We start from the raw sequence: 14,355 nt of genomic DNA, 5'->3' as shown, positions 1-14,355 counted from the left end.
GCCTTGTCACCCCAGACAGATTAATGATGCCTACGCATCCCCCCCCCCTCACCCCAGCCTCCCTCCACCTCAACTCGCGCCTGGGCACCAAAGCAGCTCAGGAGGTGAACCCTGAGCTCCGTCTCCCAACAATGTGAAAGAACATCGGCTGTGGCCGGCCGGCACCCAGCATGGACTTCTCACACACGAAATGTGTGTGCGAATAAACAAAAAAAAGGAATAAAACCAAAGCCAGGCTTGAAAGGCAACTAAAAATATATTCCGCTTAGAACGAGCAGGCGCGGAGACATCCGTCCACATTCAAAGATTTCATCTCCCGTCCCCCTGCAGTGTGTAGACCTGGCAGTAAATTCAGGATGGAGCTGTCTTCTTTAACACTGTTGCTTCGCCACTACCGCCTCCTTGCTGCACAATGGCAGCGAGTGTGGGGCCGAGATCCTGCCTAGTTTTTATAAGTTCTGAAATTGAATAACTTTCAATACTGAATCAGAATATACTTACTGTATAAGATGCTGTCCAGCTCCTCTATTTGATACTTAAAACAGACCTTCATTCATGGTTGGCTCAAGAGTAACTCGGGAGAGGAACTTGGTACATCGCAGAAATGAGAAGTAAACGGCTAACTTAGACATACACGTGGGAACTCGTTTAAACTCGTGAACATAAACTTGGAATCTCGTAGACAACCATGAGTGATTTTTTCTTTCACTCGGGATCGCACGTGGGTGGACTCGCACCATGAGACAGGGCCATTAGAGAGAGGAAAGGTCAGAGATAGAGTGGAAAGCAGGATGGATTAAGTTATCAAATCAATGATAGTGAAAGATGCAGGAGACATTAATGAGACAAAATTAATGAGACATGAAAGATGGGGCTCTGGGTAGTTTTAGAGCAGAGGGATTTAGGCGTGCAGGTACATGTTTCCTTGAAGGTAAAGTCGTAGGTAGATTGGGTTGTGAAAGTCAGAGTATTGAGTATAGAAGTTGGGAGGTCATGTTGCAATTGTATAAGACGTTGGTTAGGCTGCATTTGTATTCAGTTCTGTGCACTGTGTTAAAGGAAAGATGTTGTCAAGGTGGAAAGGATACAACGAAAATTTGTTGCCAGGACTAGAGGGTCTGAGCTCTAGGAGAGGTTGAGTTGGCTGGGACCCTATTCCTTGGAGCGCAGGAGGATGAGGGGTGATCTTTTAGAGGTGTATATGATCATGAGAGGTATCGATTGGGTAGATGCACAGAGTCTCTTGACAAAAGTAGGACCAGAAGACATAGGTTTAAGGTGAAGGGGAAAGGATTTAATAGGAATCTGGGGGGTAACCTTTTCTCACAAAGGGTGGTGGGCACATGAAACAGAGAAGGTAGTTGAGGCAGGGACTATACCACCATTTAAGGAATAGTGAGACAGGTACATGGATAGGACAGGTTTGGAGGAATATTGACCAAATGCGGGCAGGTGGGACTTGTGTAGCTGAAGCATGTTGGCTGGTGTGGGTAAGTTGGGCCGAAGGGCCTGTTTCCACACTGTATGACTATGATCACTGACAAACACTGGTGTGGAAGATGTTATTATCCAAATAAATATGATGGAGGAACTGGGTAAAAGGAATATTTAGGAGGAAAAGGAGTGTGAAGAAACGTAATCAAGGTAGCGGTGGGAGTTGCTGTGCTTACCTTCAACTTTGGCCCCTTGCTTGTCCCCTGAAATTGGGGTTCTAAAATTGAGAAGCAGAGATGAATCTAAATGTGGAGAATGAAGTGAAACGAATTGACTGAAATGAAGATTGTTCAATGTATTCTGCAAGCAAGACTAGCTATGGTTAACTAAGGTAGCAGTTGATTTTTATCTCAACAGTACTTTCCTACACTAATCCCAAATCTTTTAATTCCATTAATATCCAAAATTCCATCAGCTTGTCTTGAATATGCACAGAGACTGAAAACTTTAGAGAATTTCACCATCCTCTGGTTCAACAATCTCTTCTCATATGTATTGCATGGCTAATCCCCCCCGACCCCACATTTTGAAATTCTCACTCAGAAGAGGTTTAAAAGTACCAGAAATCTAAAGAAGCCTTCTCATTTCCAGTTCTGAAAAATGCTTTGTTTCTAAAGCTGCAAAATGAACCCCTGCAGAAGTAGATTTTTATGTAACTTGGTTTGTTATTACTTTTATCAGATGCAAAAAATAATTTTACATTTTGGGTTTTTTGTGTAGGAATATTTTTTTAGGTGAAACCTTTTCAAGCTACATCAGTGTACATAATGACAGTACGCACGTTGTTAAGGATGTTTTAATTAAGGTAAGTCAATCCACTGTATTATGCATATAATTTATTTGTGCAAATGTTTTAGAAACTTAAAAATAATCAATGCAGGTACCACTTGATTTGCTCACTAATATTTGTGATTATGAATAAACACATTTCTTTGTCACTAGTATTTCAGTACAATTTTATATTAATTGACATAAACCAAAAACATCAAATTTGAGTTTTGTTTGAAGGTAGCAAATTGTGCTGTAGAATTCTGAGCTGAATTAATGATAATGATTGACAACTTTATTTCATATTGCATTAAGAACTGGCAAAGTCAATAAATATATATATATCATAAATTGATCACTGCAGAACATAGAGGATTTTCTGCATGAGAATTTCTCTTGTAAATGGCCAATGTTGTTTCACAGACTAAGTTGTAGTCATGTCATGTAGACTTGCTGCTATCCTGAGCGTTATTATTGGAGAAGAGCTGAATCATCAGTTGAGGGAAGATGGTATTGAATTTTGCATGATGCCTGATCTAGAAATGATGTTGAGGAGTTTGTCATATTGTTTTCTGCTTCTGTTTCCTCTGTCCTGCTGTTGGTACAGGACATACTTGGAGAGTGATGGAGGAGTCTGGGACGTTAGTTGGAATGTATGGTTTTGTCAGGCTATTATGGTGCTCCAAATGTTATTGAGGAGGACTTTTCAGGATTGATTGGGCTGGATATGCTTATGCTATCTGCAGAAGATAACCTCTTTTGTTTATTTTGTTGTTGTCGTTTTATACAACTTTGGGGCTTGCTAGGCCTCTTCAGAGGGTGGTTCAGAGTTGATTACATTCATTAGGAGTTGAACAAGATCAGATAAGGGTTGAGGTTTCTTATTCTATATCCCGAAGTACAGTAAAACGCTTTGTTTTGCATGAGATCCAAACACATCATATATAACATACATAGATATAATCAATTCAGACTCAAATACAATAGATAGAGCAAAGGGGGAAGATCCAGAGTGCAGAATATTGTTTTTGGCATCATAGTGCATCATGGTCTGAAAGTCAATAGGTAAATGTTATTTTTCTTAAGGACATTAGATCAAATCATGCTGGGCCAGGGTTGCTGCTCAGAGTAAGCACGTTGGGTCACTGTGCTTACCTGGGCTGAGTCTATCCTGCTGTCTCACCATGTTCTGGGCAGCATAATGTGGGGACCCTGCCTGTGTATCACACTGGACAACCTTTAACGGATTGTAGATCAATTAGTACTATACCACGTGAAGCTACAGTAGTGGAATATGGGGGTGCACATTTGCAAAATACATGTTTAGAGCTTGTGTTTAGAAACATCTCGTAATTATACCAGTGATGTTTTGGCTATAATAGTGGAATTTGTGAAATAGCTCAGAGCTATTAAGGAAAGCCTGGTCACCACTCAATTGCTTGAGGGGTCGGCCAGCCAGGAAAGTAGTGACCACTGGTGCCCTGTGAAATATGGGGGAACAGACCAAATTGTGATTTGTGGCCACCCAATCTCAATTGTCGCTGTTGTATTGAGCTCCTGCCCCGAGTTGTCAATTTAAATTACATAATAACCATTCACACCAGTGATGGAAGTAATTCAATAGATTGTTAACCTTGAGTCGAACTATGACTGTTCCCCAAACCATCTACAGTGGCTTGCAAAAGTTTTCATACCCCTTGAACTTTTCCACATTTTGTCACGTTACAACCACGAACATAAATGTATTTTATTGGGATTTTATGTGATAGACCAACACAAAGTGGTGCATAATTGTGAAGTGGAAGGAAAATGATACATGGTTTTCAAATATTTTTACAAATAAAAAACTGAAAAGTGTGGCGTGCAAACGTATTCAGCCCCCTTTACTCTGATACCCCTAAATAAAATCCAGTGCAACCAATTGCCTTCAGAAGTCACCTAATTAGTAAATAGAGTCCACTTGTGTGTAATCTAATCTCAGTATAAATACAGCTGTTCTGTGAAGGCCTCAGAGGTTTGTTAGAGAACATTAATGAACAAACAGCATCATGAAGCCCAAGGAACACACCAGACAGGTCAGGGATAAAGTTGTGGAGAAGTTTAAAGGAGGGTTAGGTTATAAAAAAATATCCCAAGCTTTGAACATCTCACGGAGCACTGTTCAATCCATCATCCGAAAATGGAAAGAGTATGGCACAACTGCAAACCTACCAAGACTTGGCCGTCCACCTAAACTGATAGGCCGGGCAAGGAGAGCATTGATCAGAGAAGCAGCCACGAGGCCCATGGTAACTATGGAGGAGCTGCAGAGATCCACAGCTCAGATGGGAGAATCTGTCCACAGGACAACTATTAGTCGTGCGCTCCACAAATCGGGCCTTAATGGAAGAGTGGCAAGAAGAAAGCCATTGTTGAAAAAAAGCCATAAGAAGTCCCGTTTGCAGTTTGCCACAAGCCATGTGGGGGACACAGCAAACATGTGGAGGAAGGTGCTCTGGTCAGATGAGACCAAAATTGAAGTTTTTGGCCTAAATACAAAACGCTATGTGTGGCGGAAAACTAACACTGCGCATTACCCTGAACACACCATCCCCACTGTGAAACATGGTGGTGGCAGCATCATGCTGTGGGGATGTTTTTCTTCAGCAGGGACAGGGAAGCTGGTCAGAGTTGATGGGAAGATGGATGGAGCCAAATACAGGGCAATCTTGGAAGAAAACCTGTTAGAGCCTGCAAAAGACGTGACTGGGGCGGAGGTTCACCTTCCAGCAGGACAACGGCCCTAAACATACAGCCAGAGCTACAATGGAATGGTTTAGATCAAAGCATATTCATGTGTTAGAATGGCCCAGTCAAAGTCCAGACCTAAATCCAATTGAGAATCTCCGGCAAGACTTGAAAATTGCTGTTCACAGACGCTCTCCATTTGCAAAGAAGAATGGGCAAAAATTTCAGTCTCTAGATGTGCAAAGCTGGTAGAGACATACCCCAAAAGACTTGCAGCTGTAATTGCAGGGAAAGGTGGTTCTACAAAGTATTGACTCAGGGGGGCTGAATACTTTTGCACGCCACACTTTTCAGTTTTTTATTTGTAAAAAAATTTGAAAACCATGTATCATTTTCTTTCCACTTCACAATTATGCGCCACTTTGTGTTGGTCTATCACATAAAATCCCAATAAAATACATTTACATTTGTGGCTGTAACGTGACAAAATGTGGAAAAGTTCAAGGGGTATGAAAACTTTTGCAAGCCACTGTATCTTCTATTTATCTATAATATAAAACTCTGTGTGTGTGTGTGTGTGTGTGTGTGTGTGTGTGTGTGTTTCCCCCCCCCCCCCTCTCTCCCCCTCCCTCCACACTCTTCCCCCTCCCTCCCCTACCCCATCTCCCTCCTCCCCTCCCTGCCCCCTCCCCATCCCTCTCTCCCCCTCCCCCATCCCTCTCTCCCCCTCCCCCATCCCTCTCTCCCCCTCCCCATCCCTCTCTCCCCCTCCCTATCCCTCTCACCCCCTCCCCCATCCTTCTCCCCCTCCCCATCCCTCTCTCCCCTCCCCCATCCCTCTCTCCTCTCTCCTCTCCCTCTCCCTCTCCCCCTCCTCCTCCCACCCAATCCCTCTCTCCCCCAACCCCCCTCCCCCCACCCCCCCCGTCCCTCCCCCACCCCATCCCTCTCCTCCCCCTCTCCATCTCCCTCTTCCCCCTCTCCCCCTCCTCCTCCACCCCCATACCTTTCCCCCACCCCCCCTTCCGCCTCCCCACTCCCTCTCCCCCATTCCCCCTTCCCCCTCCCCCCCTCCCCCCACCCCTTCCCTCTCTCCCCCACCCCCCTTTCCCCTCCCCACTCTTCCCCCTCCATCCACACTCTTCCCCCTCTAACCCCTACCCCATATCTCTCCTCGCCTCCCTCCCCTCTCCCCCACCCCTCTCCCTCTCCTCCTCCTCCCACCCCAATCCCTCTCCCCCCCCTTCCCTCTCTGCCCCTGCCCCCTTCCCCCTACCCCTCTGTCCCTCTTCCACCACTCCCCCTACCCCTCCCTCCCCACTTCCATTTATCTCCCCCTTACCCACCCCTCTCCCTCTCTGTCCCCCACCCCTCTCTCTCTCCCCTCCCTTCCCCCTCCCTCCCCTCTCCACCCCACCCCTTCCCCCACCCCTACCCCTCTGTCCTTCTTCCACCACCCCCCCCACCCTCTCCTTCTCCCTCCCTCCCCACTCTTCCACTTCTCTCCCCCCACCCCCCTCCCTCCACAATCTTCCCCCTCCCTCCCCTATCCATCCCATCCCCATCCCTCCCCACCACCCCCCACACCTCTCTCCCCCTCCCCATCCCTCTCTCCTCACCTCCCCCACCCCTCTCTCCTCCCCCTCTCCATCTCCCTCTCCTCCCCTCCCCTCCTCCCCCCACCCCCATCCCTCTCTCCCCCACCCCCCTTCTCCCTCCCCACTCTTCCCCCTCCCTCCACACTCTTCTCCCCCCCTCCCCATCTCCCTCCTCCCCTCTCTCTTCCCCTCCTCCACCCCTCTCTCCTCCCCCCTCTCCATCTCCCTTGCCAAATACATTCTTGCCATAGAGGGAGTACAGAGAAGGTTCACCAGACTGATTCCTGGGATGTCAGGACTTTCATATGAAGAAAGACTGGATAGACTCGGCTTGTACTCGCTAGAATGTAGAAGATTGAGGGGAGATCTTATAGAAACGTACAAAATTCTTAAGGGGTTGGACAGGCTAGATGCAGGAAGATTGCTCCCGATGTTGGGGAAGTCCAGAACAAGGGGTCACAGTTTAAGGATAAAGGGGAAATCTTTTAGGACCGAGATGAGGAAAACATTTTTCACACAGAGAATGGTGAATCTCTGGAATTCTCTGCCACAGAAGGTAGTTGAGGCCAGTTCATTGGCTATATTTAAGAGGGAGTTAGATGTGGCCCTTTTGGCTAAAGGGATCAGGGGGTATGGAGAGAAGGCAGGTACAGGATACTGAGTTGGATGATTAGCCATGATCATATTGAATGGCGGTGCAGGCTTGAAGGGCCGAATGGCCTACTCCTGCACCTAATTTCTATGTTTCTATGTTTCCCTTTCCTCACCCTTCTCCCTCTCCTCCCCCTCCTCCTCCCACCCCCCTTCCCTCTATCCCCCACCCCCTCCATCTCTCCCCCGCCCCCGACCCCTCTGTCCCTCTTCCACCACTCCCCCTACCCCTCTTCCCCTCCCTCTCTCCCACTTCCACCCCCCCCCCTACACCTCTCCCCCTCCCTCCCCATTCTTCCACATCTCCCCCATCCCCACCCCTCCCCATCTCCCTCCCCCACCCCTATCTCTCCCGCCCTCCCTTCCCCTCTCCCCTCCCTCCACACTCTTCCCCCTCTCTCCCCCTACCCCTCTCCCCACACTCTTCCCCCTCTCCCTCCTCCCTCCCCTCCATCCTCTCTCCTCTCCCCCCCCTCCCCCACCCTCTTTCCCCCCCCTCCCCCCACCCTCTCTCACCCCCTCCAACACCCCTCTCTCCTCCTCCCTTTCCCCCTCTCTCCCCCCACCTCTCCCCGTACCCATCTCTGCCTCTTCCACCACTACCCCTCTGCCCCTCTTCCGCACTCTTACCCTCCCCCTTCCCTCACCACTATTTCCCCTCTCTCCCCCCTACCTCTCTACCCCTACCTCTCTCCCCCCCTACCTCCCTCCCCCTACCTCTCTCCCCCCTACCTCTCTCCCCCCTCCCTTCCCACTCTTCCCCCGCCCTCCCTACCACTCTCCCCCTCCCTCCACACTCTTCCCCCTCCCTCCACACTCTTCCCCCTCTCTCCCTTCCACCTCACCCTCCTCCTTCCCCTCCCTCCTCCCCCTCCTCCCTCTCTCCCCTTCCCCACCCCTCTCTCCCTCTCTCCTCACCCCTCTCCCTCCTCCCCTCCCACCCCTCTCCCACCCCTCTTCACCCCCATCTCCCCCACCCCCCTTCCCCTCTCTCTTGCAACCACTCCCCCCGCTACCCCTCTCCCACCCCTACCCCTCTCCCCCCCTTCCTGCCCTCCCCGCTCTCCTCCCACTCCCCACTCTCCTCCCCCTCCCCATCCCCCTCTCTCTCCCCCTACCCCGCTCTCCTCTCCCTCCCAAATTTCTCCCGTTCCTCCTCTCCCTCTCCCCTCCCTCCCCTCTTCTCACCCTCCCCTCTCCCCACCCCGTCTCTCTCTCTCCCCCCTTCCCCCACCTGTGTGTTTGGGGGGTGGTTAGTATGAGTGTGGTGCCGCATCCCGCCCCCCAGTTGTATCCTTGAGCTCACAAGTTGTTCTTTGTCACTGTTCAGCAGACCTGCCTTCAAGCAATTAACATTTTAAAAATAATCTAACCCCAGCAGTGACTAGTGGGGTGCTGCAAGGCTCAGTGCTGGGATTTACAATATATATCAACCATTTAGACAAAGGAATTAAATGTAACATCTCCAGGTTTGCGGATGACACAAAGCTGGGTGGCAGTGTGAGCTGCGAAGAGGATGCTATGAAGCTGCAGGGTGACTTGGATAGGTTGGGTGAGTGGGCAGATGCATGGCAAATGCAGTATAATGTGGATAAATGTGAGTTATCCACTTTGGTGGCAAGAACAAGAAGGCAGATTGTTATCTGAATGGTATCAGAATAGGAAAAGGGGAGGTGCAATGGACCTGGGTGTCCTTGCACATCAGTCACTCAAAGTAAACATGCAGGTACAGCATGCAGTGAATAAAGTAAATGGCATGTTGGCCTTCATTGCGAGAGGATTTAAGTATAGGAGCAAGAAGGTTCTACTGCAGTTGTACAGGGCCATGGTGAGACCACACCTGGAGTACTGTTTGCAATTTTGGTCTCCTAATTTGAAGAAGGACATTCTTGCTATTGAGGGAGTGCAGCGTAGGTTCACCGAGTTGTGGGTCTGTGGAATTCTCTGCCACATAAGGCTGTGGAGGCCAATTTACTGGATGTTTTCAAGAGAGAGTTAGATATAACTCTTAGGGATAACAGAATCAAGGGATATGGGGAGAAAGCAGAAACGGGATACTGATTTTTGATGATCAGCCATGATGATATCGAAGGGCCGAATGGCCTAATCCACCTATTTTCTATGTTTCTATTAAATCCATGTCGGGGTTTCTACATTTCCCATTGCTCACTGGTCACTTTGCTGGTCACAGATTTCTTCTTGTTATTAATTTATTTCTTCTTGTTAGTAAAAAATATTATTTTTTTTAAATTTGCATTACAACTGTAATATAGTTTGATCCAAAATGTTTCTGGGAACAGATTATAAAAAAGTTATTTAATGAATATGATCATGCATAGAGCTTTTGCTGTATGGGGAAAATGCTGCTGGAAATCTGTGTCCTATATATGCTGATAAAGTGCCTGTATAAATTCAACTTATATATAAAGCCACTGCTCCTTAGATATTTGGATTCTCGGATATTCGTTGAAATTTAATTTTCAAATCAAAATAGATAGATAGATAGATCCTTTATTGTCATACAGACCTTTCGGTCTGAACGAAATTATGTTGCCTGCAGTCATACACAGAATCAATAATAACAAAACATACAATAAACACAAATTAAACATCCTCCACAGTGAGTTCACCAAGCACATCCTCACTGTGATGAAGGCAAAGTCTTAGTCTCCGTCTCTTCCCTCCTTGTTCTCCCTCTGCGCTGAGGCGATCGATCCAGGCCGAAGATGCCGCTCTCCAGTCCAGCGGACCTCCGTGGTGATGCCGCCGCCGAAAGCCGGAACGCCGTCTCGGCTCCGAGACGGCCCGCCACAGCATCAGCTCCGGGCCGCCGCCCCCGCTCCAGGCCGCCGCCCCAGCTCCGGGTCCTCCAGTCTCCGCTCCGAGCCGCTGCCCCAGCTCCGGGTCCTGCAGTCTCCGCTCCGAGCCGCCGCCCCAGCTCCGGGTCCTGCAGTCTCCGCTCCGAGCCGCTGCCCCAGCTCCGGGTCCTGCAGTCTCCGCTCCGAGCCGCTGCCCCAGCTCCGGGTCCTGCAGTCTCTGCTCCAAGACAGCCCGCCACAGCATCAGCTCCGAGCCGCCGCCCCAGCTCCGGGATCTGCAGTCTCCGCTCCGAGCCGCTGCCCCAGCTCCGGGTCCTGCAGTCTCCGCTCGGGCCGCTGCCCCAGCTCCGAGCCCCGCTGCATCAGCTCCAGGCCGTCGCCGAAAGCCAGAACGCCGCACCAGCAAGTCGGGCCACCGTTGCCTCAGCCCCGAAGACGGCCAGCCTCTCGTTGGCAAGTCCTGGCTGGCTCTGCCTCCGGAGCCTCGGGGTCGGTCGCAGGCTGGAGGCCGCCAGCTCCGCCATTAGGCCTCAGCGCAGACGGAGGCAGAGAAGAGGGATACGACACGAAAAAGTCGCATTCCCCCGAAGGAAGAGACAGAGAACATGTTTCACCCCCCCCCCCCCCCTAACACAACCCAACACAACCCAATAAACCAAAACTTAACCAAAACAAGACAAAAAAAACCCAGAAAAAAGTAAAGACAGACGGACTGCAGGCGAGCCGCAGCTGTTAACAGCGCCGCCACTTCCGGAAGCTGTTAACAGCGCCGCCACTTCCGAAATGCTGCCAGTTGTTAGATTAAATTTAAAAAATCCATAATCTATCATTAAAACTGTTTCTTTTTACATTAGGCTGATCTTCAGACCAGCTCTCAACGTTTAAACCTGTCGGCTTCTAATGCTGTATTAGCTGAACTTAATCCTGATCGTTGCATTGATGATGTGATTCACCATGAAGTGAAGGAAATTGGAACGCACATGTATGTTTTCATTTTTCATTTTAAAGAGAGTCTTTTAAAGCAACACTTTACCAAATTATTAACAATGCAATGCTTGAGCTACAGAAACAATCTCTGGTGAAATTGGAAGAACTGCAACTCAGGCGAAAACTGTGAAGTTATAGGATCTTATAGAGAAGAAATTGTAGGAGTCCTGACTGAGATACAGTATATGAACATTGTTGGATAGGGTGTGTTTCCAGAAGGATGGAGGGTGGCTAATGTTGTGCCTCTACTTAAGAAGACCTGCAAAGAAAAACTTGTTAGCTTAACATCTGTGGTAAAAAAGTTACTGCAGGGAATTTTGAGGGATAAGATGGACATTCATTTGGAATGACAGTGGTTGGATTGCAGATAGTCAGCATGGTTATGTGTGTGGACAATAATCAGTATAATTTTAATTGCTGATAGCAGTGTATAGAATTCTGTAATGGTGACACACTGTGAATCTCAGGAACATATTTCTGCTCCAGCACCACACATATCTGTTGATTTGAACAGAGGATTTGCAAAGTTATTGAGTCATACAGCACAAAAACAGCCCCTTTGGCCCAATTCGTCCGTGTCAAGCAAGGTGCCCCATTTGCCCACATGGTCCCATTTTCCCACATTTGATTCATGTCCCTCCAAATCGTACCTATCCATGTACCTGTCCAAATATATTTTAAATGTTATTATATCTGCTTCAGCTACTTCCTCTGGCAACTTGTTCCACATACCAACCAAACTGGGTGGTAAAAGTTGCCCCTCTGGTTCCTATTACATTTTTTCCCTCTCCCCTTAAACCTGTTTCTTTTTTCCCCAACACTGGGAGAAGTTCTGTGCATTTACCCTATCTATTTTCCTAGCGATAATATACACCTCAATAATATTCCCCACAACCTCACCTCGGTCTAGCCTGCCCAACCTTTCCCTAGAGGACAGGCCCTCTAGTCCTAGCAACATCCTCATAAATCTTCTCTGCACCCATTACAGCTTAATGGCATCAATCCTACAGCAGGGTGACCAAAATTTAGCAATATCCTCTGAATCCACCAGCATCTTGTACGACTGTAACATAACATTCCAACTTCTGTACTCGATTCCTTGACTGATGAAGGGCAACGTGCCAAACGCCTTCTTCACAACTCTATCCACCTGCGACATCACTTGTACTTCAACATCCCTCTGCGCCACAATACGCCACTGTCTGAAGATCCTGCCCTGCTTTGACTTCCCAAACTGCAACACCTGACACTTACCTAACCATTCCTCAGCCCACTTATCAAGATCACACTGTAATTCTTAATAACCATCTTCATTATTTAGGATAATGCTTATTTTTGTGTCATCTGCAAACTTACTAATCATGCTTTGTGCATTCTCATCCAAATCGTTGATGTAGATGACAAACAGTGATAGGCCCAGCACCAATCCACTAGTCTCAGGCCTCCAGTCTGAAGAAAACAACCTTCAACCACCAGCACTGCTTCGTACCTTGAAGCCAATTTTGTATCTAGTTAGACACAAAATGCTGGAGTAACCCGTCTCAACCTGAAACGTCACCCATTCCTTCTCTCCAGAGATGCTGCCTGTCCCGCAGAGATACTCCAGCATTTTGTGTCTACCTAAGGAACACTAAAATGTTTTTTAAATGCTTTGCTAATTCACTTTATTCATATTAGTTTGTTTGAGTTTTTATTTAGGGCTCTGTACAATGTTGGGAAGGTCAATTAAAAATAACCTTTTATTCCATCCTGGGGTTGGTGTGATAATTTAATGTGAGTGGCTGCTTAGACAGCTTGATTACTAATGTGTGGTCTTCAGACTGGTTAGGGATAAGGGAAACGAGAGATATAGACGATGATGTGGAGAGATATAGAACAATACATAAAAAATATGCAAAAAAGTAACAAAGATAAAGGAAACAGGCCATTCTTGGATGTTTGTAAGGTGAAAACGAAAAGCTTGTGCGACTTTGGTGGGGGAGGGATAGAGAGAGACAGAATACCAGGGCTACCTGAAGTGAGAGAAATCAATATTCACTGGGCTGCAAGCTGCCAAAGCGAAATATGAGATACTGAAGAATGAGGACATCTCAGATGTATGCAGGCGAACCTCTGCAGAACCTGAAAGGTCTGTCGGGGACCAGGTTTTTTGGGGGGAAACGGGGGTTCCACTCTCCCATCATAGATGAGGCCCTCACTCATGTCTCCTCGGTACCCATCAGCTCCACCCTTGCTTCCCATCCCTCTAGTCGCAACAGAGACACCCTAGTCCTTACCTTCTTCCCCATCAGCCATCACGTACAACATTGTTTGGTTGTTTGTTTGTCTTTTTGCACAAAGTCCGCGAGCATTGCCACTTTTCATTTCACTGCACATCCTATATGTGTATGCGACGAATAAACTTGACTTGACTTGACATAATCCTCCGACATTTCCACCGCCTCCAATGGGATCCCACCATTGGCCACATTTTCCCACCCCTTTCCGCAGACACCGTTCCCTCCGCAACTCACTGGTTAACTCATCCCTTCCCACCCAAACCACCCCCTCCCCAGGTACCTTCCCCTGCAACTGTAAAAAATGCAAAACCTGTCGCTATAACCTCCTCCTTCGACTGTCCAGGGACACCGACAGTCCTTTCAGGTTAGGCAGAGGTTCACCTGCACTTCCTCCAACCTCATCTACTGTATCCTTTATTCAAGATGTGGACTTTTATACATCAGCGAGACCAAACGTAGACAGGACCATTGTTTCACGGAACGCCTTCGCTCAGCCCGTTGAACCTACCTGATCTCCCGGTTGCTGGACACTTTAATTCTCCTTCCCATTCTTACACAGACCTTTCAGTCCAAGGTCCCCTCCATTGTCAGAGTGAGGCTAATTGCAAATTGGAGGAACAGCATCACATATTTCGCTTGGGCAGCTTGCAGCCCAGTGGTATGAATATTGATTTCTCTCACTTCAGGTAGCCCAGGCATTCCCTCTCTCTCTATCCCACCCCCAGCCAAGTCGCACTAGCTTCCCGTTTTCAGCCTACAAACAGCTAACAATGGCCTTTATCGTTGTTACTATTTTGCGTACCTTTTATTCATTGTTCTTTATCTCTCCACATCATCGTCTATATCTCTCGTTCCTCTTATCCCTAACCAGTCTGAAAAAGGGTCTTGACTCGAAACATCACCCATTCCTTCTCTCCAGAGATGCTGCCTGAACCGCTGAGTTACTCCGGCTTTTTGTGTCTTCATTATTGTTAAGTCATTGATTAGCACCATGAAGAATTTTATGTTTCTTCCAGTCTTAATTGTTTGACA

General features: G+C 47.9%; 1 protein-coding gene across 4 annotated transcripts in view; it reads left to right on the top strand.

Annotated features, from left to right (window-relative positions):
• Window positions 1-14,355, top strand: part of trappc13 (trafficking protein particle complex subunit 13) — a 64,844-nt gene that overhangs the window by 24,634 nt on the left and 25,855 nt on the right. For all 4 annotated transcript variants that reach the window (XM_033029808.1, XM_033029801.1, XM_033029792.1 and 1 more), the window contains exons 4-5: window positions 2,215-2,299; window positions 10,912-11,039. In XM_033029808.1, the coding sequence (XP_032885699.1) occupies window positions 2,215-2,299; window positions 10,912-11,039 (213 nt within the window). The remainder of the gene's footprint in view (window positions 1-2,214; window positions 2,300-10,911; window positions 11,040-14,355) is intronic.

Source organism: Amblyraja radiata, chromosome 1 (genome assembly GCF_010909765.2).
Source record: "Amblyraja radiata isolate CabotCenter1 chromosome 1, sAmbRad1.1.pri, whole genome shotgun sequence".
In the NCBI taxonomy this organism is placed as follows: Eukaryota; Metazoa; Chordata; class Chondrichthyes; order Rajiformes; family Rajidae; genus Amblyraja; species Amblyraja radiata.
This window is presented reverse-complemented; position numbering and strand designations above follow the sequence as displayed.